Source organism: Lepeophtheirus salmonis, chromosome 8, assembly GCF_016086655.4.
Source record: "Lepeophtheirus salmonis chromosome 8, UVic_Lsal_1.4, whole genome shotgun sequence".
Taxonomy (NCBI): Eukaryota; Metazoa; Arthropoda; class Copepoda; order Siphonostomatoida; family Caligidae; genus Lepeophtheirus; species Lepeophtheirus salmonis.
In genome coordinates, this window is record NC_052138.2 from 4,512,023 (window position 1) to 4,537,560 (window position 25,538).

General features: G+C 33.5%; 4 protein-coding genes and 1 long non-coding RNA gene across 8 annotated transcripts; all 5 read left to right on the top strand.

Moving 5' to 3' along the window:
• The first annotated feature begins 5,533 nt into the window (after nucleotides 1–5,533).
• LOC121123507 (uncharacterized) lies at nucleotides 5,534–7,777 on the top strand. Its single transcript, XR_011781481.1, has 4 exons — nucleotides 5,534–6,868; nucleotides 6,927–7,309; nucleotides 7,384–7,521; nucleotides 7,577–7,777. It is a non-coding gene; the product is annotated as an uncharacterized lncRNA (long non-coding RNA).
• Nucleotides 7,778–12,227: 4,450 nt separating this feature from the next.
• Nucleotides 12,228–15,753, top strand: Spg7 (SPG7 matrix AAA peptidase subunit, paraplegin). 3 transcript variants are annotated; one of them, XM_040718514.2, is made up of 5 exons: nucleotides 12,228–12,375; nucleotides 12,471–12,679; nucleotides 12,743–14,178; nucleotides 14,238–14,513; nucleotides 15,116–15,753. In XM_040718514.2, the coding sequence occupies exons 2-5, from the start codon at nucleotides 12,489–12,491 to the stop codon at nucleotides 15,505–15,507; spliced, it is 2,295 nt and encodes a 764-aa protein (XP_040574448.1). In that variant the 5' UTR covers nucleotides 12,228–12,375; nucleotides 12,471–12,488; the 3' UTR covers nucleotides 15,508–15,753. The 3 variants fall into 3 exon arrangements, with proteins under 3 accessions (XP_040574448.1, XP_040574447.1, XP_040574446.1); XM_040718513.2 differs by having other exon boundaries at nucleotides 12,265–12,375; nucleotides 12,468–12,679; XM_040718512.2 differs by having other exon boundaries at nucleotides 12,271–12,679.
• Nucleotides 15,754–15,805: 52 nt separating this feature from the next.
• On the top strand, nucleotides 15,806–19,987 carry LOC121123392 (N(4)-(Beta-N-acetylglucosaminyl)-L-asparaginase). Its single transcript, XM_040718516.2, has 3 exons — nucleotides 15,806–16,378; nucleotides 16,528–16,712; nucleotides 16,778–19,987. The coding sequence occupies exons 1-3, from the start codon at nucleotides 15,878–15,880 to the stop codon at nucleotides 17,121–17,123; spliced, it is 1,032 nt and encodes a 343-aa protein (XP_040574450.1). The 5' UTR covers nucleotides 15,806–15,877; the 3' UTR covers nucleotides 17,124–19,987.
• Nucleotides 18,419–19,987, top strand: Jra (Jun-related antigen). Its single transcript, XM_040718517.2, has one exon. The coding sequence runs from the start codon at nucleotides 18,419–18,421 to the stop codon at nucleotides 19,103–19,105; it is 687 nt and encodes a 228-aa protein (XP_040574451.1). The 3' UTR covers nucleotides 19,106–19,987.
• Nucleotides 19,252–24,596, top strand: LOC121123390 (F-box only protein 39). Of its 2 annotated transcripts, XM_040718515.1 has the most exons (8): nucleotides 19,252–19,605; nucleotides 21,142–21,276; nucleotides 21,935–22,259; nucleotides 23,411–23,584; nucleotides 23,645–23,859; nucleotides 23,929–24,093; nucleotides 24,151–24,317; nucleotides 24,393–24,596. In XM_040718515.1, the coding sequence occupies exons 1-8, from the start codon at nucleotides 19,252–19,254 to the stop codon at nucleotides 24,538–24,540; spliced, it is 1,683 nt and encodes a 560-aa protein (XP_040574449.1). In that variant the 3' UTR covers nucleotides 24,541–24,596. The 2 variants fall into 2 exon arrangements, with proteins under 2 accessions (XP_040574449.1, XP_071746684.1); XM_071890583.1 differs by lacking the exon at nucleotides 21,142–21,276.
• Nucleotides 24,597–25,538: the final 942 nt, after the last annotated feature.

The window sequence follows — 25,538 nt, forward strand, 5'->3', positions numbered from 1 at the left end:
TGTTTGCTCAGGTGCAGTATTTTGTCAAATGATCCTTTTAATTTTAGTAAAGAAATACTTAAAATAATTTTGTAATCACTGTTGTCTGATTAATTTTTTTCTTACAGAGACTGATAATTTTTTCTAGTCTAAAACAAAAATTCCTTCATTTGGGAGGGGCTACAGCCCCTCCAGTCCACACCCTGCGGAAGCCCCAGTTATACTACAATGCATGTAACAATTATTAATTATAAATTTAAAAAAATTGGCTAAATAACAATTATATTTACGACAGAGATTTATGTTGTCTATTCATTTATAATCCACTCCCAAGTCTAGTTTATTAAATACATATTCTGATTTAATGTTCGTTCAAGGGGTATAATTACAAAAATTCATGGAGAAATCCATGAGTTGATCATCACATTGGGGGAGAAAATATGGCAATGGAAGATCGCGGTCCTTGTGTAATCACAACCTGAATAGGATTTTTATTTAGCAAAGCTGACGTCATTATTTTTTATTCTTGAAGAGAGAACAATACCCAAGTATATCTAAAGTAATCACTAGAAGGTGGAAGAAGAAAAATAACAGTTAAGATTTGTTGCAAAGCTGTAAATAAAAGACGAAGAGTAACAATGCAGGCTTGCTCGTGAGTTATAAGCAGTGATGAAAATCGTGTGTATTTTGGGCATGTAATAACTATAAAAACCGAAAATGAAGGGTGTTACACTGATAATTCGAATAATATTTGGAAGGAGAGTAGCTTAGCTGTCATGACGTATCATTGATATACTGCAAGCAGCTGTGAAGAGGTGGTGGGGGGAGGGGAGTAAGTAATGAAAAAAGAACATTGGCAAGAATTACTCTGACATCAATCCTCAATTATACTTTGGGTCTAAGAAGTACTTACAATAATAGTTTCACAACAAATCTTCAGGATTCTCCTTCTTTCATTAGCACATGCACTAATTATTACTTTAAACTTACATTTTCCCTTCTCAAGAATTAAATAATATAGATCAACTTTAGACAATAAAAAATACTGTTGTAGAACAAGCTGCTTCCGGTTTCTAGGAAATAATTTATACACCTCTGTCCAATACTAAAACTACTGTAAAATTAGATGTTATGACGCGTTATTAGACTAGCTACAAGCAGCTGTTAGGGAGGGAAAGAAGGGAATAAACAAGGAGTTAAGCAAGAATTACGGCAATGCCGATCTTCAATTCTACTCTGAGTCGAACAAGGACCTACACTAATATCTCCACAACAAATCCTCAGGGATAATCTCCGTTTTTTATGAACACAATCAAATATTCAATCCAGTTTTGTATACATCAATAATATCTTGCTTGTATGTATTAGAGAAGGAAGTTAACTCTTCATGAATTAAATTATAATGATAACAGCCTAGGAAAAGAAAAATCACTTTTCAAGTTGCCAGATCCAAAAGAACAGGTGAGCTAAAAAAATCCCACTGATTAGTTTTCCTGGTCATTCGTGTAAGTCACTGGTTGGACTTTGAGTAGTATTGAGGATTGCAATTCACGTAATTCTGGTCTATTTATACTTGCTATAGAAGGAGTGGGATCTGTGTTGGTTTCCTTCCTCCCTCGGCTCTTTGCAGCGGATCGAATAAATGTTCAATCTGGTTTCGTATACATCAATAATATCTTGCTTGTATGTATTAGAGAAGGAAGTTAACTCTTCATCAATTAAATGTTAATGATAACCACTAAGGAAAGTAAAATTCACCCTTGAGATTGGTAAATCCAAAAGAACGGACGACCCAAAAAAAAATGACACCGATTACCATTTCTGGTAATACGCGTAAGGCGTGTCTGCAAGGGGCTGTAGTTAATTTTGTCTGTGAATAGATGTGAAATATTGAAATTTTTCTTCAAGCAATATAACATTTTAATTTTATTTGAAATTTAATTTTGGAGATTTTCTTCCAAAAATTTAATTTTTGTTAACAGCTGTGAATATTTGAAATTTTTTTCGAAAGAAAATTATTTTTCAAATTTTATTTACAAAATTTCATCTTTTGATTCTTTTTTTTTTTTTTATATACAAAAACCAAGCCTTCCCCCCCCAATATAATCTTGCAGGACGTTTCTACCACGGCTTCTTGCAGCGGATCGAATAAATATCCTAACAAAGCGGATCTATTCTCAAACATTCTTCGAATTTTCAGGATTACCAGGTTCATTGTCGGCTTCTTATGTTTTTACATAACGGCAGCACGTATCTGATGATGCTATTTACATAATCAATTCTTATATAAGACTCTTATATCGTTTTGAGGAAAAACCCCACTTTAGTTTAAGTGACGAATGTATATCTGTTAATTATATATGTATACACATTGGAGTGTCCATATTTGAATTACATAATTATAAAAACAATTTGATGTATGTTGTAATTGGGTTTTTCTACAAAGTAATATACAGGATGTTAAGATCAAATCAATTCATTCTTCAAAAAAAAAATTAATTGTCATTGAGGCCACATTTTTTGGCAGATTTACTTGAAAATTTCATGGAATTGTACATATGAATGTTAATAAAAAGCTAGTTTAATGTATCGGCTCCCAGGATCAATCATGACCTGGGTCTGGGTCCGGAAGGAGGAGCAGACGTTGACGAGTTAGTTCCTTGGCATGCTGGGCACTGTCTCCTTGATGGAGGCAATCAGAGAGTTCTTGATTGAATTAGATGTCGTTTGTTTGAGATTCAAAGTAGACCCAGACACAAATAATCCATTAGATTAAGATCTGGACTGCTGAAGGGAGGGCAAATGTTCTTCCCAATGAAGTCATAGCAGTGCTCACTCAGACATTTCAGCGACCGTCTGAAACATGACAAGATGTTGAGTCTTGTTGTCGGACCCAACGATTTGCTGTATCCAAAGCAGTACATTTTCCTCAATTACCTTCAGATAGATGTCCATATTGACTCTCAGAACAGTTTTGAAGAGATGATGTGGAATGAAATCACTTTAGATTGAGACGACCCTAAATGTTATCACAGTTGCCTGAAACTTAGTTTTCATGACCTTGGGGACGTTCTTACGTTCATTGCAATTCAACTATAATTCCACCTGTTGTGGACTTGATATTGACATAAATTCTTCTCATTAGAGAAGAATCAAAACACTCCTCTTTCCTTTGGATGCTTCAATCTGTTGAGAAGTTTTACAACCTTCAGCAGTCTTTGACTACATCACTATAAAACTGAGTAGTTTGCATGCCGTAGCTCTTGCATCTCAGATATTCCAACACAGGCTCTCAGGGTCACGTTTCTGGTCTCCAACTCCTCTGCAATGGATCTGAAGCTTCTGTATGGGTCATTATCGATCATGATCTGAACTTTTGGGATGAATTCACTTCTCCTGACTGTTTTAGCTCTATTGTGGTTAACTCTTTTGCAGCTAATGACAGATCTGGGACCATCAGTCTTCCGAAGAGTCTTAAGAATCTTTGAACGGTCCGGATTGGGATCTCAGTCACAGTTTAAATCTCCATAATGTAATTGACAAAAATGACTGTCACAACCACACACCCTTCCTCCTCTGTAGATTCAATATTCTTTATATCTGGAGAAGCTTTCGCTTCTTACTCGCTATTACTCAAATAATCAAATGACGCATTCTACATAATAAGTGCACTAAAAAGAAATCTATTATTTTTCCAATAGATGGCTTTAGTAATGTGTATCTCACGTTATGTAAGTGCAATGGGTTTACCCTAGATGGATTAGAAAGATAGATTTCGTACAATTTTTTTTTTTTTTTTGGTATTGCTTAATTGGGTATCATTTGAGTGGGCGTCAAAAATGGACAATAGCAAAGAGAAAATAAGCTATATTTTAGAGTTTGCCTTCGAATAATGTGAAAAAACAAGCCAAGTGGCTGAAAATGTGAATAGTGTTTATGGATCTGATACTATAACTGCAAAAATTTATATATCACAGGTGCGTCATACTCAGGAAGCACGATTGTCGAAAATGTGGATAAAATTATGGAAATCATCGAGTTCGTTGTGCAAGGACTGTTTCGATTGCCAAGGAGAATAACAATCACGGAAAAGAAGAAAAATACTACACCTTAATATGTATTGGCCATTTTATTATTTCTAAGAAGAAATTTTGGGTATCATTTCTTATTTTGAATTATACACACTCACATAAATGTATGCCAAAATATATGTATTATTATATACTGTACATACAGGGTGGATAATGGAAACTTACACCCTGTGAAAGAAAAAAGAAAATCGCCTATCATTCTTTAATTATACATTTAACAAAAATCTTAATTTAATTTTTTTCTGATATATAGCCAATATAAACTGGTTTATTCTATTCGGCCGCCATTGGCCTCACAGACGGCGACAAGCCTTTTGTGAAAAGATTTACAAGTATAGAAAATGAAGTTTGGGTCCATGGCAGCCACCTCCTCGTCAACAACGTTTATGTGACAGATGTTACAGGCCCTCCTCTCGATGTATGGGCAAAAAGAATAAGTCGAGGGCATTGGCATCTGGAATTTATGGCGGCAACATTCTCTTATACGAGAAGGCCATGTTGTTAGCGAAGAAAGACTGAGTAATTTTCACAGTGTCAGCTGGGGCTCCATGTTGCTGAGAGACAACATTGCCGTAGGAGAAATTTGCCTGGAGCCAGGAGAACAGGTTGTCCTTGAAAACTTCGATGTATATAGCTGCCCTGGCCTGTAATCCTTCGGGAACAAGATCAGGGGTGTCCTTGAAGGGCATCTACATTAATGATGGGGGGTCCTGACACCCTGCTCCCTCTCTATAGTTTCGTTGTGGTCTTGCGTCTTCTTAACATTGTAGAAAGTCTAACAAGCCATTCCCGTCAGCCTGGCCACCTATGTTGGAGTCTGATACGCTCAAAGAAGAGTAGATGCCCTAAGCCTTGAATCTCACTGCAATGACATTTCTCGTCTGATTTAAAAAGTTCAAAGAAAAGCAGGTGCTTCAGAATGGTCCTATACAGTTCTTACATACAAATTTCTTCGCACAGAAACTCTCAAATCAATATAATAGAAGAAAGTAAGTTTCAAGTTTCCACCTGGTATTAATTATAATTATTTAATACCTCAATAACTCTTTCTAAATAGTTTTTTATACGAACAAAAGATAGATTATTAACTAAACATACATCAAGAATGATTATGCAAGATCCATCTTGCCAATTATTGAAGCCTTTGTAGTATTTTTAAAATAATGACATGTTCCTTAGCAAGTGAAAAGAGGAAAATAAGAACACAATTAACTACTATGTTATATATCTAAGCCTATAAATATCAAATAAATTAATCTAAATATTATGAAAGGGTTATGTAATAAATACCAACGAAGACCATTAATCTACTTAGATTTTGAAATTTTTTCGAATTTAAGAAACGAAGCAATCCGTTCATTTGCTACTGAATGATCCATTGAAATCTGAACACTTACTAATTCAATAGTTAATTAAGACTGAGTGATTGTAATTGATTCATATTTCTTTATATTAAAGCATAAACAATTAGTTACAAAAGAAAACATTAAGCTCTCTAGCTTACGTCTTATTTTCAAGAGAAAATGACTCTTGAACGTGATCGACCAATTTCCATTCGCGCACTCCAGCAATTGGACGTCTACAGGACCACCATCTAAACCTTCAGAAGTCTGAAACGCTGGAGAGGAAGAGAGGCTCTGTAAAAGAGGCCAAACTGAGCTCGAAGGAGTTAAAGAAAACAGTCCAAGCCAATCCCCACAAGTCCAAAGGAGTCTTTGCAATAGATCTCGTTGTTTTACACCAGACTGTTTAGAGAACTATAAAAAAAAGTGGGTAGAAAGAGCCATGTGAGGGTGGAGAGGCCAATTTTGACATGAACAAGGAAAGAAATCAATCTCCTCTTTTGCTAGACTCTTTTTTGACACTTTTGGGTCTGATGTCAACCGCCTTGACTACACCTTTCGAGTGCATGTCGAGGGTAAGGTCTGCAGTGTTTGTCATCCAAACACCGAGGCTCTTAGAGTCACTGTCAGCCACATAGACGTAACGGAGCCCTGACATTAGGGAAGTCATATATACAGGATTTTTAATCCCCCCTGGTATATGAGTGTATTTGTTCAAATTACAAAAACTTTTCATGCAACACTTCCTTTTTTTCTCCCTTTTTTCCCTTTTGAAAATGAAACCGACACGAGGGGCGTCATGTGAGGTCCCTCACGTCCCTTCCTGTACGTCTATGGTGAGTCTAAAGCCGTAGGTCAGCCATGACTATTGCTGGGGGAGTATGTGTAAAAAGCGGGAGCGAAAAATATGGTACCATAGATTAAAAGTTATGATTTTGGAGGATAAAATATTACGTGATACTGGTATAAGAATGAAATTTTCTATATTTCATATTACTCTGGAAGAGTGAATTAAAAAGTAGTTGACATTTTCAAATTCAGGAATACCTGATTTACTTCGTGGAAATCATTAAAAAACTTCCAAATTTCTATATTATAGAGTGATTAACAAATATTTATAAAAGTCGCTAATATGATATTTCATGCAATGAGTAGTTACACTAATTTTATTCTACAAAGCTAAAAGGGACTCAATGAACAAAAGATTCCTTGAGGAGGTATTAGCACAACAATCAATCGAGAAAGAATGAATAAATGAGAAAAAAGTGAAATTCTACCAACTGTTTTCCTTTTCTGATCTCAAAACAGTAATTTATTTGACAAAACAGCCCAGCTTTAGCCATGACAGAGGACTGGAGCAGGTGACAGGCCTTCCGCCTCTGCAGGGAATCCATCATTCCCGCTAAGGACGGCTACATTAATGATAAAGAAAACTCGGATATACATTTATTTATAGTATGTATTAATTTTGTTGAAATTCTATTGTTAATTAATAAATTATATCTTGTTCAAGTTTAAAATTCATAGTGTTGAGATTTTAATGGATCACTCGGTAATTAGTAGGCAGATGGTTGAATTCCCTTGTTATAGAAGGATCTGCATGCCTATAGATATATTATGGGCATACCTGTTTCAACCAACAATTCATGGTGTCTGCCTATAAATATCAAAGTGTTGGTTGATGAAGAAATTAGTTGATTTGCTGCCTTGATTGACATTGAAAGAAATAAAATTAATTATGCTACCAATTTGGGTATTCCTCGGAATGTTAACACTTTCCTCCGCTCAGAATGGCATCATTCTGAAAGCCCCTTCTCTTGTGCAAAACTGTGGATGTCAATGCTCTTCTCTTACTTTTGCTGATAGCTATGGACGCATTCAAGGAAACTGCAGATCGTGGGTGACTCTTTCTTAACTATCCCTTCAAACAATTAATTATATTCTCATCACTTATTTCCATTATTTTCTAGGGCTGATTATACAGGGGCTCGTTGGTGCTACATACCATTTAGTCATACGTGCAATGATGCACAATATTCCTCCCGATTTAGAAATCAATGGTCATATGAAGCATGTGCTACTCCAAGATGCGGTGGATTGTATACCAAGTAAGGAGTGAATAATGGGTTTGGCAGCTATAACTTTAATGGTTTTTTTCTCTAGTTTTTTAGGATGAAAAGGATTTCACAAATAAAATGATGGATTTCAATGTGAATCAGAATATAACTACCTAAGTAAATCGACATGTTATGCTTTGTAGATTCAAACAAGCAAATAGCTTGGACTTTTAATTCAATTTTACAGTGAATTCAATCATTTCTTTGTATTTATATATATATTTTTTATTAAACGGTACGAACATTATTCTATATCTAGAGTATTCTATTCAAAGCACTTAATATATACAGATAAAACGATATTTTACAGTAGGGTATGAGCAAACTAAAACTAAAGTTGGTGTGAAAGTAACAATAATACCATGGAATAATTAAGTAAATATCAAAATTTCGAAGAATATTATCCTATAGAGATACGATGCAAATATTGGATATTTTTCTTGATATAAACCGATAGGTTTTCCTATTTCTATCTAACATATAAGCCCGCGTCTTCGAGGGGGGTCTGAAAAGATTCCAAACTGAATGTGAAGATGTCAGCACCTGTAAATAAAAGATAGCCACATCTATCTAGCATCTGTTGATAGTAACCTGGGGCATGAACAGGGGTTGGGCTAGAAGGGCTATAAGCCACCCTCCGTCCTCAAATTATTATTATTTTATTTATTTCTGGTTGAAAATTTAATATTTGAAATTTTTTTTACCAAATAATTTAATATATGAAATATTTAAATCAAAAAATGTATATTTATTAAATAAATTTTGGAATTTTCTTTTTTTTAAATTAATTTTTTGTGAACAACTGGGGATTTTTGAAATTTTATACAATAAAAGTTAAATTTTTTGAGAATGGCTATGAATTTTTGAGATTTCTTTCCAAAAAAGTTTAATTTTTGTGGATATCTATGAATTTTTAAAATTTTTCTCCAAAAAATTATTTATATGTAGTTTAATTTTTGAAATTTTTTCCAAAAAAATTAATCTTTTGTTAATAACTGCGGATTTTTGATTTTTTTTTTCGAAATGTTATATTTGAAATTTAAAAAAAATAATAGTAATTTTGTCTCAAACAGCTATGGATTTTTAAAAAATTGTACTAAATTATTTAATTTCTTGATTATTGATGTATATTTTTGAAATTTTTTTCTAAAAAATTTAATATTATGTGAATAACTCTTGATATATGAAAAAAATAAATATTCGAAGAGACCTGAGTAGTCAAAAATCTTCAAACAAAATACTTCTAACCATTATGCCTCTCACAAACAAGCTACTAGACATATTATATAGCTTTAAACAATAAATACGTCTTCTTTTTCGAATGTACTAAAATTTAAAAAAATACGTATATACTCTACGTTCGCGCCCCAGTGATTCCTAGAGAAAAAACTATACTTTATGTATATGGATTTCAACAAAAGATTCCTGGGTTAGATGGAGTAATTGTCATACTATAATGTTTAATATTACAATTTAATCAGTGCAACTCCATCTAACCAATTAAAGGAACATTAAAAAAATTAGGATACTAAATATAAGTTCCCCGCGAAATTCCAAAAGTCGCCTTACTTTTTGAACACACCTCGTATATAGTCCCAGGTAGAGCATGCTGACTCGTGTGTCCATATAATTATACCTATTAAGGATAACTAAATTTGAGATGATTTATTAAATGTGGAAATCACCGTCTGATGTACGAGTATATAGTAAATATTAACTATGACCACCGTATCAGTGTTATATTATACAATACACATTATACAATATATACATATATACAATATATTATGCAGTGTTTATTAAAAACGTATATTTGCCATATTTTAATGTTTTCTTTCCTGACTGTGTATGTTGAATTATGCTTAGAGTAAAATTTATACATCTATGGACTCAATTCTTAAGAATGATTACAATATATAGAATAAATATATATTTGGTTCTTGATTTGATATATAAAATTGTTATAATGTTGTTGTATTTAAAGTAGGGGTGTACCAATGCATAGGAATCGGCAAGAATCGGCCTTTTTAGAAGTATTGGAATTGGCTCAATAATCCCGATTCCAGCGATACATAAGCATAACTATTTATACGGATAATATGACTTTTTTGAGCTCATTTTTGGAAAGAAAATTAAAGTTACAAATCAATAAAATAGCTAGACTAGACCAATGTTAATAGAAATCCAAGGTTAGACCATTATGTAATCGGGCTTGCTATGATTTTCAATCTGATTTGTTGTACCGACTTTTGGGCAAAACAAGCAGATTTTGACAAAAAACTTAACCGCTCATTGTCTATGGCGTCACTATTGCTAGAATTTTCAATTTAATGTATCTTAGCGACTGCTGGGCAAGAAAAACAGATTTGGACAAAACACACAACCCCTCATCTACTATGACGTCAATATTGAAAGCGGGGTGGAGTCAAACATCAGTCGTACAAGCGTTATGGTATAAACATGTATTTCTAATAAACTTGGAGAAGACGACATCGTTCAAACGAATTCAAAAAAAAAAAAAAAAGGGGGGGGGGTGGAATACATAGAAAGATTATACAACTTTGCAGGTTTGTACGGGAAATCTATTTGGAAGTAACAATTTAAGAATAACCACATTGTATCATAAGTCGTTCAAAAAGTCTGTAACAGTTGGAGTTGGGTTGAGTGGTTACCTGAAGTGAAGTACATATTTTTTAAGTCAAGTTCGAGTCATCAGTATCAGTCCCAGGTTCATTAAAAATACACCAGTTCGGACTGGATCACTGGTTCATACATATTTCAATTCCTTGAGAAAGCATATACAACTTAGTCAGAAACTGGAGACAATCAATACCATTTGATTTTATTTGGGCCAAACCAGTAAAATAATAGAAAATAGCCTTTTGTTAGTATCGCAAGTTTTTTTCAAATAAGATTATAAGGTATATATTAAAAATATTGTACATATCTTGCAAAAAATATTCATATTTTCATTATAATACAATATAATACGAGCATATTATTATATTGTTAGTTTGTAATTTATTTTATTCTATTATGTAACGTAATAATTTAAAAAAAAAAGGAAAAATACCCTCATTGACGTCACTAGGGATCAATTTTACCTTCTTTAAGGACCGACAAGTGGGACTGGACCGCGGTCCTAAATAAGGGCCGTCACAATACCATTAACAACTAATTATGATTGATAAATTTATGTATTTTTTTCCTATCCGTAATTAATAAAAAGCTAAACATTAAAAAAAGTAAACAATTTTGTAATTTGTTTATGAAATTTCTTTATACATAATAAGAAATCAGAACCGAAGTTGGCTGAAAATTTGGGTTCGGTGCATCTCTAATGGCTAATTATAAGCCATCTATTCATGAAAAATTAGTTTTCATATAAACAGACCATAGATTACTATATATGTTTAGTAATCCATGCATAGACTGACTCACAATGAGCCTACAATACTAATTAATTATATTTTATATTATTATTGTAATAATAATTCTGCAACTAGATTAATATTTCCAAATCCAGATCTCAATTTTTTATCTATTGACATACCTAAATTCAAATAATTAGGTTAATACATTGTTATTATTTCGATAAATATTTCAAAAAATAAAGTAATTTAAAAAATGATAAAAATATTTACCTAATATTATAAATATTTTAGGCTCCGTTTCCAAAAGGAGAGAAAACAATTTCTTGTTGATCTTTCGTCGTATTTATATACATATATTGGCCATTTTATTATTTCTATGATAAATTTGGCTATCATATTTAAATAAAAAAGTATTGTTACGCTTTTAATAAAATATTAATAGCATATTTCGTACTTGATTTGATTTATAAAACTGTTTTAACGTTGTTATAAAAAATAATAAAAAAATAAGTAATTTTATAATACAGTATCGCATAAAATACTATGTAGAATTATGATATATATATATATATACGCGGTATTTACTTTAAAAATTGTAGATAAATAATATGACAATTACTACTAGATGATTCCGGGCCCTTTTCTGTTTCTTTTTGTGAAGAGATTACGTGATACAATAAAGTTATAGTTACGTGAATAGTGTACATGATATAATTATCATGTAGATAAAATAAAAATACTTACTTAGTATCAAGGTTAATATAAATGTACTTCTATTAGCCTATTCTATTTTTATCATCTTTAATGGAATGTTGTGATCAAATGTTATTATTTTATTAATTAGAGTATTCTTGTATAGAGCGTTTCCATTTGACGTCAGCATTGTTCATATTTTCCATTATAATAACCTTTTTAATTAATAATAAGGCAAATAGGAAACTATTATATGTAAAACAGGACCTGCACATAGGAGGACTTAAACTTTACTGTGTATCAAAAATTTATCCCTCTATTACAATTGAAAGTATCAGTTATTTTTCTCTAATTATCCTTTAATTTTTCATCATTAATCCATCAAAAAAATGTACAAATCTAGCCATTTTTAGTATATATTACGTTGATTTATTTCAAATATTAGTTTTTTCATAGGTATCAAGTAGTATTCAATGGAGATGTTAGTTATTTTTTTATTCTCAAACCCATTTGATGAAGTTATATATATTGCAAATTTGTTCCTATTATTAAGTAAAAATATCAACTATGAGCCCACAAGATGGTGTCTCTTTCATTTATGATGCAATTCATGACGTCAGTCAAATAACTAAATAAAAGATCACGTGACAGACATTTCAAAATAAACAAAGTTGTTGTTTATTATCCAACATTGAAGTTTATATAACGTGACGTCATTACAATAAACTGTCTGTAACATTGATAATTTCCTGCATAACATTAGAAACTTCGTCCTTAAGTAATATTAATATTATAATTGATATATAAATATTCCTATTCGTGTATATAATAATTTGAATCATCTTCATTTTGTGTGTACGCAATTAAAAGTAGTATTGTGGATGAGAGGTAATGTTTGGAATGAAATGGGGAAGTTTGGCAAGGGTAAGCCCAAGACTCTACTCGACTCTCCGGGCGAGCCCTAATTTACGACGGGAGATTAGGGGCTTGGAAAGAATATTGATGCGTTCTCCGACATTTGTACAATCTCTGGAGAAGCGATTATTCTCCATGTCATCATCTCTCTCTCAGGAAGACAAAAAGTATGTGAAAGAATCTTTGTCACTATACTTCATATCTAAAAATCAGAAACTATTGCATTTCAGATCCGATAAGAAGGAGAAGGACGCTGAGTCCAAAGATGAGTCTGGAAAATCTAATAAGAAGGAAGAAGAGGAGGAGAAGATGAATAGTGAAGAAGAGATCAACAAGGAGAAAAAGATCCTCATTCGATCCTTTTTGCAAATGGCTATTCCTCTCATGATATTTTATGTTCTTCTAAGTTCCATGGGTGGCGGAAGTCCATCAAGCCCTGTACCTCAACAACCGCAGACCTCATCCAATAGAATCGCAAGAGACATCACTTGGACGGAATTCTATCACAATATGCTTCTTGTTGGGGAAGTGGAAAAAGTTGTGATTTATCCTCAATCAAAAAGGGCCCTTGTACACCTGTATCCTTCCGCTATCTACAAAGGAAAACAATTAAACAGCTTGGAAAATGTATTTCGCTTAGAAATACCTCCTTCCACCAATTTAGAAGATAAGATACGTGACGCTGAATATAAGTTGGGGATAGGACCAGGAGGGGGGCTTTCCATCGTTTATGATCGTGGCATGGAGGATGTTTCTAAATTCATAGCTGCCATTATAGCTTGTATCGCTGTTGCTGCAATTTTCTATATAATGAAAAGTGTACGATTTCAAATGACAGATCAAATCTCTGGTATTACCAAAGCAGACTTTACTCTCATCAACTCTAAAATTCGGAGTGGAAAAGGAACTAAATTCTCAGATGTAGCGGGTCTTCATGAAGCGAAAATTGAAGTCAAGGAATTTGTGGATTATTTGAAGAATCCGACTAAATATAGAGAGCTTGGAGCAAAACCCCCCAAAGGAGCTATTTTGTTAGGCCCTCCAGGATGTGGTAAAACATTATTGGCAAAAGCTGTTGCCAATGAGGCCTCAGTTCCATTTTTGTCTATGAACGGTTCAGAATTTATTGAAATGATTGGAGGAGTGGGTGCTGCTAGAGTCAGAAGTCTTTTCGCAGAAGCCAGAAAAAGAGCACCTTCCATTGTTTACATTGATGAAATTGATGCTGTGGGAAGGGAGCGAGGTGGAACATCGGGTTCCTCCACTGGAGGAGGAGGTGGAAGTGGAGAGTCTGAACAAACGTTGAATCAACTTCTTGTTGAAATGGATGGTATGTCTTCGAAACATGGAGTCATTATGCTTGCCTCTACCAATAGGTCGGACGTACTTGATAAAGCTCTCCTGCGCCCAGGACGTTTTGATCGGCATATAAGTATTGATCTTCCTACCGTCATTGAGCGTAAAGAAATTCTAGAGCAACACATGAAAAGTGTTGTTCTAGATGAAGAAAGTTCCAAATACTCTGAAAGACTAGCTACGCTTACTCCTGGGTTTAGTGGAGCTGAATTAGCTAATCTCATAAACGAAGCTGCTCTTCATGCTGCTAGGTACAAACATTCTAAAATAGGTCTAAAGAATTTGGAGTATGCCGTGGAAAGGGTGGTTGGTAAGACAGAGAAAAAAAATGGAACATACATTTCGAAATTTTTTTTTGTTTTCTTACAGCTGGTGCAGAGAAAAAGTCATCGTCCATATCAATTCCGGAGAGACGTATTATTGCTTATCACGAAGCTGGACATGCATTGGTTGGATGGCTTTTGGAGCATACAGATTCACTTTTAAAGGTTACAATCCTTCCTCGTACTTCAATGGTTCTTGGATTTGCCCAATATACTCCTGTAGACAAGAAACTTTTCTCTCCTGAAGAATTGATGGATCGTATGTGTATGGCCCTAGGTGGAAGGGTAGCAGAGTCTGTCATCTTTAACAGGATTACTACGGGTATATTTAAACGGAGCAGTTCACTGCATACGAATGAAATCAGGTTCAATGTAAAAAAGTACAATTTACTGTCTAGATAGATCTTATTTATGACAAGAAATAGATGCAATAGTTGTTTTATGAATAATAATAATTAATTAGGTTATCTGGATATTTTTAGGGGTTTTTCCTAGATCTTAACTGACTTCAAAGACTGGTATCGGATGTGTGGGATTTGACTCAGACACGTAAAAAATTACTTGTAAACAACTCTGACTGGAGTAGATAAAAATTAATTAGAAAATATTATAGAAAATTGCCAAATAACTCAAAAAAATAACAATGAGACTATGGGAATTCTCTTAGTAATGTAATTAAGCTAATTATTGAGGCTGGAAGTTTTTTTTTCTTTTTTTGTTATAATTTTGATTCAGTTTCTATGAAAATGCTTCAGTATTTATAACAAAGCCAGTATTTCAAAACTTTAAATTTGATTCTCTCGAAACAATAACCTGACTTCATTCTAATGCAGCAATTTGCTTATTATTTATTTTTTCCATCTTTATTTATAGAGTAAAATTACTTTTAAATAATATGATTTTAAAATATAAATGAATTCCTAGGTGCTCAAAATGATTTAGATAAAGTGACGAAGATGGCCTATGCTCAAATAAGAGAATTTGGTTTCAATGAAGTTGTTGGGAATGTATCTTATGAACCATCGACAGGAAAGCCTATGTATAGTAGAAAGTTACAAGGAATAATGGATTTGGAGGCCCGGAAACTGATTGCCAAATCCTATAAAATTACCGAAGAACTTCTTATAAAGAATAAAGACTTATTAGAAAAGTTAGCAGAAAAGTTGTTGGAGAAAGAAACCTTAAATTACGATGATGTAGTTGAGATTTTAGGTCCTCCAAGATTTAAAAATAAGAATTTCATCAGTCCGTCCGACTACGAAGCCTCTCTTCGGAGACAAGCAGATTTGGGATCTTCTCAAGAGACTAGTATATAAATGGATATTCTTCAGTCGCAGGGGCGTCCGCAGGATTATATTTTTTTGGGGAGGGGACTTTAGTTTTTGTTTTTTTTAATCAGCTTTTTTCTCGACCCCAGATTTGGTCAAATGACCTTTTCTTTTCCCTGGGTCGTCATATCCCTTGATATTCTTTCAGATTTGTATTCTTGACAACCTTATTTATTTGTTCAGAATGAAGTAAAATATTCAGTCTATTAATAAATAGCTATAGAATTATCTTAATATGTTTACATTTTATTTAGCGCCCTCTTCACTATTAGAAAACACAAGAATGATTTAGGTAGCCGTAGAAAAGTGACCTTTGGTTAGGTTACTAATATTCTACAGTTGAAAATAGATTTGCAGTATGGAGAGTGTTTTTCATGTTCTTTTTATACTTTTTATCCGCTTTATGCCACAAATTGCAAGTTCAACATCCGCTCCTATTGTTATTAATACATGGTCGTTTGTAAATGCGTCTATAGGAGCCCGTTACGCGTTATTTGACGGCAAATCCGCACTAGACGCTGTTGAAATAGGTTGCTCAATATGCGAAACAGAGCAATGTGACAACACAGTAGGCTATGGAGGTTCTCCTGATGAGCATGGCGAGACAACATTGGATGCCATGCTTATGGACGGAAATACGGGTAATGTCGGTGCAGTTGGTTGTTTGAGACGAGTCAAAAATGTGGTGGGTGTTGCAAGAAAAGTCTTAGAGAACACAGATCATAGTATATTGGTGGGAGAGCTTGCAACAGAATTTGCGGTTGAGATGGGATTTAAGGAAGAATCTTTGAGTACACCCGTATCAAAGAAAATCTGGCGACAATGGAGAAGCAATCATTGTCAGCCTAATTATTGGATGGTAAAGATATTATCTTAATTAAAATACCTAGTCTCCTTTTTTAAAATTTTGAGTGCAGCAATAGCTTGACATAATAAAGAATTAATTAATGTTTTAATTATTTATTAGAGATTCCCATTTTGTACTAATGCTTATCCTTTCGTTATTAGAATGTATCACCAGACCATACAAAAAATTGCGGCCCCTTTCATCCCGCTTCATCCGATGATGATACACAAGAGGAGAGATTGGCAAACATCAATAATCACGACACCATTGGAATGATCGCTATAGACAATATTGGTACCATAGTTGCTGGTACATCTACCAATGGACTTAAACATAAAATCCCAGGGTAAGTCAATCAATTTTATTAATAATTATTCATGTGAATGTATGACAATGTTCCTTCGTTCATAGGAGGGTTGGAGATTCTCCTATTCCAGGAGCAGGTGCTTATGCAGATTCCTCAGTAGGAGGAGCAGCTGCAACTGGTGATGGAGATGTTATGCTCCGATTCCTTCCATCCTTCATTGCAGTTGAAGAGATGCGCCGAGGAGTAGAGCCAAAAATGGCAGCTAGGAATGCAATTCGCCGTGTACTTGATAAATCTCCTAAATTTTTTGGTGCTGTTGTGGCCTTAAGTAAAAATAGAACCTACGGAGCTGCATGTAATGGAATGGAAGAGTTTCATTTTTGCGTTGGTGATGAAAAGGGAGTAAAAATTGTTGCTACGAATTGTGAGGCCTCATTATCCGATTTATAAGGAATTAAAAGAGCATATAAAATACTTTTAATGTTGGTCAAATCGTGATGAGAGGTACTATAATATCATTTCATCGACAAGTGTATTTTATAGTATGTGTGACTCTTATTGACTACATAATCATACATTATGATTAGTTATTGTAACTCAAATAAACACACAAAACTTTTTAATAGGTCTACGGATCCTTGTTAATCATTACCACCTTTTGAATTATATATTATTTATTGGAAGTTTCAAAAGAAAATTTGAAAAAAAAACAACAACCAAAAAATGCATACGAGTTGAGTTGTTAGAGCTACAGGAAGAAGGAATCCATCCGCTGAAATAAGATATGCAACAGGGAGGGCCCCCTGGATCGATTAGATGGCCTCATTTGATACAAAATCCCTGAGCGTCTTGTTGTATTTTTAGGATATCAAAAAACCTGATAAAACAATTAATTGTCCATTTTCAAATACTTTGAAAAATATAATATTTGCTTTAGATAACAAGACATCGAAAGAGTATTTGATCACATACATAATTCATGAAGGCTGCTTATCTTACTTTTACACTAACTGTTCTGTAGGTGGGGGTATTATTATATTAAATAGTATGAATCTAGGTTGTGCTGTAGTTTGCCAACACTTCCAGCCTGCGATATTTTTATTTTATGACGAAAAATTTAAAACATAAATGTTTCTCAGAAAGGATCTGAAGGGATTTCCCCAATACATTAAGTCTAGAGAAAGGTTCTATTTCTTCTTTTACAAGTAGTATTATGAATACAAAAGAGAGGGTCCTTGAATTACTCCCCATATATTTTAATACGTATTTTTGTACAGGATGGCCGGAGAAAGAGGGAACAAATATATTATTTGCCTTTATTGTTTTAACAAAGGCTTCGCTCAAGAAACCAAGGCACATATTTCAGAGGAGTAGTTAAGGAATAAATGATGACGCAACTATCTAGTATATTTTAGGGAAATTGGGGGGATGTGAGTATGGTAATTACTAATTAGATATTAGAGTATCTATAAGATGAAGTGAACCCCTGTGTAAATTGACTCTTAAGCTATGTAGAGCATCCTACGTAATTGACGTTGCGAATGTTGTGAGCCAATGGGAAGAGAGAAAAGTGACGTAAGTTCTGAGGAAATATATGACTCATAATAGTTGCTTTATCATTCATAATGAAGTAGAGAATAGGGAGAGTGTGTAAGGCGCTAAGGTAAAATAATAATAAGACTAGATAGAAAGAGAGAGAAAGGTTTCATTCTGTTTGTATCTGTCAGAGTGACAACATCAACATCATGTCTGGAAGCAAACGACCTGCAATGACCCTGGACCTGAGCAATGATGGAAGCATCAATAATAAGAAGGCAAAGATGTCCCAGATTCTTACATCTCCTGACGTGCAAATGTTGAAACTGACATCTCCGGAATTGACGGAATTTCTAAGTCGCAACCCAACCCTCAACACTCCTTCGCCCTACGACTGCCTCTTTAATCGCAGTGTGACAGAAGAGCAAAAAATTTATGCAAAGGGATTTGAAGAGGCACTTCAAAAGCTTCACTCCTCTGCAGAAGAGAGCGAACCTCCTCGAATGGATGATATGGTTAGCGAAGATGGGGAAAGTGAAACAGCACTCCCGGATGACGTTCGCATAAAGGAAGAGCCGCTGGACTCTCTCAGTAATAGCAGTGGAAATAACAACAGCTTGGAGCCCATTGATATGGAATCCCAGGAAAAAATCAAATTGGAGCGAAAGAGACTCCGTAACCGAGTGGCTGCCTCCAAGTGTAGAAAGCGGAAATTAGAGCGCATTTCACAACTTGATGATAAAGTCAATCAACTCAAGGTGGAGAATGTGGACTTGGGCAGTGTCATTAAGAGACTCAAAGAAGAAGTCTGTGATTTAAAACAGGAAGTGATGAAGCATATCCATTCTGGATGTGACATCATGGTCAACGGACAACCTCCCTTCCATGAAGCGTAGAACAAAGGAGGAGGAGAAATGATAGAACGCATCTTCAATGTATAGAATAAGAAAGCAATCTGTTTTTCGTGCCAAAAATATATAGTCAGAGCTTCGTTTCTTTCCTCCCTTTTATTGCAATTGTTCCAAGCAGTGGGTGCTAAACTATGCCTCTCTCAACCCGTTACAATACATCAGGCAATCGTTTGGGCCTCTCTTCATCATCTTCCGCGGCGTTACGTCGACTTCGAGAAGGGAATGACAGTTATACCACGTATAGTTCTGCTCCAACGAGAAGGCTAAATCTCCTGAATCCTTCTCTTCCTGTCCTTGAGGCAAAGTCAGCCTCTTCTAATACCTCGGTGGTTAAAAAAGAGACACGGAGGGTCAGGAAAAAGCGAGAATGGATTGAAAGAAAGGAGTGTCAAACCCTTGAGCCTCAAAAGTCGCGATACTATGGGGATTGGGCCTTATTACCGGATTTGATTCTACAAAAAATATTTCAGTACATTCCTTATCAAGTGAGATTTTGAAGCCATTGATACATTATTTTCGTAAAAAGAGTCTGTAGAACTAACTGCCTCTCCGGACAGTTTGACTGTCCGTTTGTTTGATTTCTCAACATCTAAGGTTATTAATATGTCTGCGTACGCGTTTTTGTTTGTTAAAAGTATAATGCAATTATACTATTCACATGAATTTTGTGCTGAGCTCCAAAGACTTGTCTTCACAAAAAATGAGTGTATATTATTTATTTAAGAGTTTAATTATTATTATATTGCGATTTTTCAAAAAATTCTTTCAAATACATATTTTATTCAAATTCTATTCCAACTTATTTACTATTATTATAAAAGATTCAGTTATCGTTCAATATTTTTATTAATAAATTTCCTTAAATTACCCTTCGTTTGTTTGTTTTTTCGTTGTTCGTTGATGTTTATTAGTTTTGAGTGTCTATCATTCACGAATATGTATGTATTATAATAACTGTGTAACAAAGGAGATATTTGCTATTCATTATGTACATATTTATGATCAGGACTTCATCTTCCTACTCCCTTATTGTCATTGTGCACACATAGAGCCTGCTATTCTATTTCCTCCTTACCAAATATCTTCATTAGGGAGGTTTGTTTTTCAACTTTTTTCGAATTTCGATTATAGCTAGTTCAGAAAAGCTGTGATATGTTATGAAAATAACCTATGCAAAATTTCAATTTACTAAGATGTCATCTTTAGGTAGCACATCTCAGTCAAATTATAAAAACAAACAAAAACTCTTTACTTAGTAAATATAAATATTAAAAAGTCCTTTTTAGTTATTTTGCACCGAATGATTATGATAGACATTTGTTGTAACTATAAAAAGTGTTTTAACAAGTTTTGTTCTAAAATTCTTCTATGGAACAAAAAAAAAGAGAAAAAGTTGGTAAAATTTGATGATCCGCATAGAGTTCGCAAGAAGACAAAAGTTCTTTTCTTCGTCAATAATGATTAAAATACAGCATTAATCATTATTTTGCATAAATAAATTAAGGTAGGCATTATTCTAACCTATCAAAAATATTAATAAAGTTTTTTCAAATACTACCCTATGGAGCAAAAAAGTGGATAACATTAGAACATTTTGAAAGTTCCCTTCTGAAAATGTAAAAAATGAAACGCGGAGCATCAAATTTTCCTAACTTTTATCTTTTTTGTATTCCATAGAAGAAGTTTAGAACAACACTTTTATGGGTTCATCAAATGTCTATCAAAATTATTTGATGCAAAATGACTAAAAACGTCTTCTTAATATCTATATTTACTGAGTAAATAATTTTTGTCTTTATTCATAATTTGATCGAGGTGTACGACCTAAAGATAATCTCGTAGGACAATGCAATTTTCCATAGTTAATTTTTATACCAATGGACACCTTTTCAGCACTAGCGGCAATCGAAAGTTGAAAAACAATCCACCCTAATGCACATATGTTCCTCCTCAATAACAATAATTATGGATTATCATTGTAATGAACTGACAAATGTCCTTTTTTATCTAAATATCTATAGACTAGATTGGTTGCATCTTTAACTTGCATAAACTGGAGTAAAATGGTTTATATCAACACCATTTGGTCGGAGTTTGTCGTTCATGATAGTACATTTACGAATTCCAGATTCAATTACGCTGGCAAGTTTTATGAGGTACCGTAATAACAAATATCACTATTGTTTATGCCCACTATTGGACATCGGAGTAGCAAACATAAGTGTTGTGTCAATTCGTATTTATTCAGTCAATTCCGGGCTTAGGACCGGTCCTATCAGCTCTTAATACTGTCGATCCTTCGTAGTGTTAATACTGATTAAAATGGGACGTCCCCAGGATTTTATATATAAGGGCAGGGCTGGATATTATAAATTTTTTCGAAAAAAATCCAATAATAAACATTTTTTGAGTAAAATTTCAAATATTACATTTTTTCGAAAATAATTTCAAAAATCTATAGCTATTCCCAAAAAAAATAAAAAAGCTTTTCACAAAAAATTACAAGCATGAAATTTCAAAGATTAAATTTTCTGGAAAAAAATATTATCAAAAATACATAGCTATTACAGAAAATTAAATTATAACAAGATTTTCTTTTTTTTTTTTTTTTTTTTTTGGGGGGCTACATCCCTTCCAGCCATCCTCTGCAGATGCCCCTGGAAACAGATGAAGAAATAAAGTTGAGTGAATTCATGAAGGAACCAAGTTTTAGGACTGATCTGGACGGTACTTGAGTCTTCAGTCTAAATAGGGACAAACACAGCACTACCAATCCTTACCTTCATTGAGTGTGTTTCATTTCTTTTTCCACAGGAAGTACTTAATCATTTGAAAGCCAGTCGTGCATTGAATGGCCTTGCTCCTAAGCTGAAACATCTATCCTTTCGTCCGACAAAAAATCTACACGTCGTCGTAAGTTTTCAACAACTTATCTCGAAATATTGCGAATTCAACGGGCCACTACCTAAAATACAATCCTTTTCTTACGTTTTTCCTTGTGATTTTGCAAGGAAGTCTAATGAAATTGATATCTATGGTACGGGTGGAACCATTTTACAGGATATGAAGGACTTGCTAAATTATTTACCAGGGATTAAAAAGCTTGAGTTGAAGGATTTAGAGTTGGATACATTTGATGGTATGCATACATTATGAGTTGTGGGTTTTGATGATTGATGTGCTTTTTTTTAACATTTTTGAGTAGCATTTAGTAATATATTTAACACTCTACAGATACTTTAGAGCAGTAGTTCCCAAACTTTTTTTGAGTTCGACACTTGAAATATGTGGCTAGACAATTTGCGATCCCTACACCTCTCATTGAGGTATGGATATAAAATTTAGAGTGCATTTTTTACAAATAAATAACTTAAAAGCCATATAAATCCTATGAAGTTCAACCCAGAGTTACCCAAAAATACAACGACGAAAAAAACGAATATATTGTAATATGAAATCCGCGAAATATGTACTACGTGGAATCATTTCTATGCTCTCAATTCTCTTTCTTGTGATGAATAAAGTCAAAATTGTGACTCACAAACAAATAGTATTATAGGCTGTGGATGTACAAATAGGTTTGTAAACAATTCAAGGCCTTAATGTGACGTAAATACACTGTATACTGAGCAAAGTAGGTATATTCTAGGTTTAATTTTGGACATAGCAACTCAAAGATCATCCTCCACGTGTGGCCGCGATCTGAATTTATTTTTGATGTATGTGAATATACGTAAAATATCCTTCCGACATAAATAAGTTGACCCAAATGGTATAAGTAAATCGAAATCTGATTTAGCTCATTCATCACATAAATCCAGAATTCGTCAAGTGTTTTAGAATCAAAATTAGATTTTTGTTTGGTCACATAAAAGTTCTATAAACGCATCTTTCATATCAGACGACGGATGATTAGCTGTGGAGGTAAAAGGGGCGTATCCAGTTATGTTTTTCTGGAGCACTATCTTCCTTTGAATACTTTTTAAAATGATCCAGAAGAAACTTATAAAAAATATGTAAGTTTTGATGCCACTCAATGTAATGTGAATTGCAATTATATTATTCTTTATTGGAAATCATATCGCGACCCCTCCGTTGTGTCCCACGACCATAGAGGAGTCGCAAACCTCACTTTGGGAACCACTGCTTTAGAGTGATTAATTATTGCTTATTAGAAAATGACCAGATCTTAAACATAATCGGTGTCGATTTTTCCTTAGTATCGCTGATGTCAAAGACATGAGTTAATTATAATTGAATCATTTTTTTAAATAATAAAACTATTATTAGCCACCCATGTTCTGGATGAGGTTAGTGAAGTATGCTGTCTACAGATTGAGAATTTGAAAATTGTAAATATATCTCGAAGTCCACTCTCTATGCTTGCCATAGCCACATTTATTAACTTACAGTCCTTGACGATTTCTCCGCATAATATAAGTGATGATTTAGTGGAATGTTTTGGTAAGATTAGAGTATTTCTTATTTCATCCTTTTAAATCCATTTCTAATTACTCATCAAAGGAGATATGAAGAAACTCCGTAATGTTCAAATATTAACAAATGCCTATACTGAGTGTCGATCTGTGATAGTTGATTATCGAATCTGGAGACAATGCCGACGAAGTAATCCTAAATTAAGAGTCCATTTAATCACTGAAGGAAAACATAAGAATGAACTCACCTTCCAAAACAAGGCGCCAATAAAATCCATCGTTTACGATACACCCTACTCCAAAGTGAGTATCTATAATAAGCGTTTTATTAGGATTTCTTTAATGATTCATATAATATTAACCCGAACATAGATATCAGCAATAGCAATTAATTTAACGGTGGAAATGTATAAAACAGACTTGGAAATATATGCTCATAAAAGACTTCCTAGATTTCATACTCATAGAGGATTTGTTAATCGTCCGGATTCAGCATACCTTTATCTGGTGCGACAATGTCCATATCTTCATACATTGGTACAAAAATGCAATCTTTGAAGTAATCACTATAACTATTTATAATATTTATTACAGATGATTCGTGAGCGAATTTCCTCTGCCACAGTTCTATTATTAGCTTACACCGGCAAAAATTTGAGATATTTTCACGTAAGGAAAACTGCTATCATCCTTAAATGTGACTGGAAAAGGAGTTTGGATTGGTCAGATGAATTTTATTCATGGCTTAGAAAAAATAGCAGGTGTGTTCTATTATTTTTTGCAAAATCATTTGAGAGGTTTTTAGATTATTTTGTATATTTTGTTCCGTATTATAGAACTTATGAAGACATGGAAAGAGAAGTCTCACAAATTTTTGGTTTTCGTTGGTATGCACTGAGTGATAAACAATTTAAACTTACTCCAGTCAATGTGAATGTTCCCTACTTTTACGAGGGGTTTGATGAAGCATATGCTACTTATTAATTTTATTATAGTACTTCTATAGTTATAAATATATTATCACATATAGTGTAAAGTTATATCCAGGCTGTGGGAATATAATTTCTTTTTGAAGGCAATCAGGTTTCTTTTGTGGCACTCAAGCTGTATAAGTACTAGTGGGAAGGGCATGATTTCATTCTAATGGCGAGATTCTAAAGTTTTCTTGGATATACAGTTGGGTAGCTTGAATGACTTAAATAATGTACCGAAATTATCTGCATATATACATAAAATACCGTTTGTGTGTCCTTTGTGTGTTGGGTACCGACACCAATGGGCCTGGGAGGCTTAAATTTGGATAGGCGCCTCTTTTTAATTTAATCAGGGTGCCAATTTTCGAGAGGATAATACGAGCGTGGCTAATTCTACACCCAAAACACAAAAAAATGAGCTCAAGGGGACTAGACAGGGGTTGAGTTATAAATCAAAAAGTGACTGGCGTCTCAAAAACAGCTACACGAATAAGGACATTTCTAAATTTATTCAAAATCAAAAAAGTTATGAGCAAAAAAAGTGCAATATGGCTGCAAAAAATGGATTTTCAATGGAATATCAGATTCGTCGATTATATAAGTCTTGTAGACATTTGTCTGGAAATTCGTTTACATATAAATTTCAGACACAAAACATTGATGTTTAACTGAAATATCTTTCATTTTCTGAAAAAATTTTCAACTTTTGCATCTCTTTTTCATCAAACAAAATGGAGTTGCGCCTATAAAAAAATCATAAATTTTCTGGCATATGTATCCAATAAATGATTTTAATGCTATTATTTCACTATTTAAATGTAAATTTGGGTTATCATTTATTCAAAAATATACCAAATATTATGATGTGTACATTTCATAATTTAAAATAAAACATTAAAAAATACTTGTAATGATGAATATCTTAGAATCAGCTCTTCAAAGACACATTGTAAATATGCTAGCTACTATTATATAAGGCAAAATTAATTTATAATATTCAGTGAAAAA

Excerpts from the sequence above, each read along its gene's own strand:
- Jra (XM_040718517.2), top strand. The coding sequence starts at position 18,419 with ATGTCTGGAAGCAAACGACCTGCAATGACCCTGGACCTGAGCAATGAT.
- LOC121123390 (XM_040718515.1), top strand. The coding sequence starts at position 19,252 with ATGCCTCTCTCAACCCGTTACAATACATCAGGCAATCGTTTGGGCCTC. Across the intron at positions 21,277-21,934 it reads ACGCTGGCAAGTTTTATGAG|GAAGTACTTAATCATTTGAA; the intron begins GTACCGTAATAA and ends CTTTTTCCACAG. Across the intron at positions 22,260-23,410 it reads AGAGTTGGATACATTTGATG|CCACCCATGTTCTGGATGAG; the intron begins GTATGCATACAT and ends AACTATTATTAG.
- LOC121123392 (XM_040718516.2), top strand. The coding sequence starts at position 15,878 with ATGGAGAGTGTTTTTCATGTTCTTTTTATACTTTTTATCCGCTTTATG. Across the intron at positions 16,379-16,527 it reads GTCAGCCTAATTATTGGATG|AATGTATCACCAGACCATAC; the intron begins GTAAAGATATTA and ends TTTCGTTATTAG. Across the intron at positions 16,713-16,777 it reads CTTAAACATAAAATCCCAGG|GAGGGTTGGAGATTCTCCTA; the intron begins GTAAGTCAATCA and ends CTTCGTTCATAG.
- Spg7 (XM_040718514.2), top strand. The coding sequence starts at position 12,489 with ATGTTTGGAATGAAATGGGGAAGTTTGGCAAGGGTAAGCCCAAGACTC. Across the intron at positions 12,680-12,742 it reads CTCTCTCAGGAAGACAAAAA|ATCCGATAAGAAGGAGAAGG; the intron begins GTATGTGAAAGA and ends ATTGCATTTCAG. Across the intron at positions 14,179-14,237 it reads TGCCGTGGAAAGGGTGGTTG|CTGGTGCAGAGAAAAAGTCA; the intron begins GTAAGACAGAGA and ends GTTTTCTTACAG.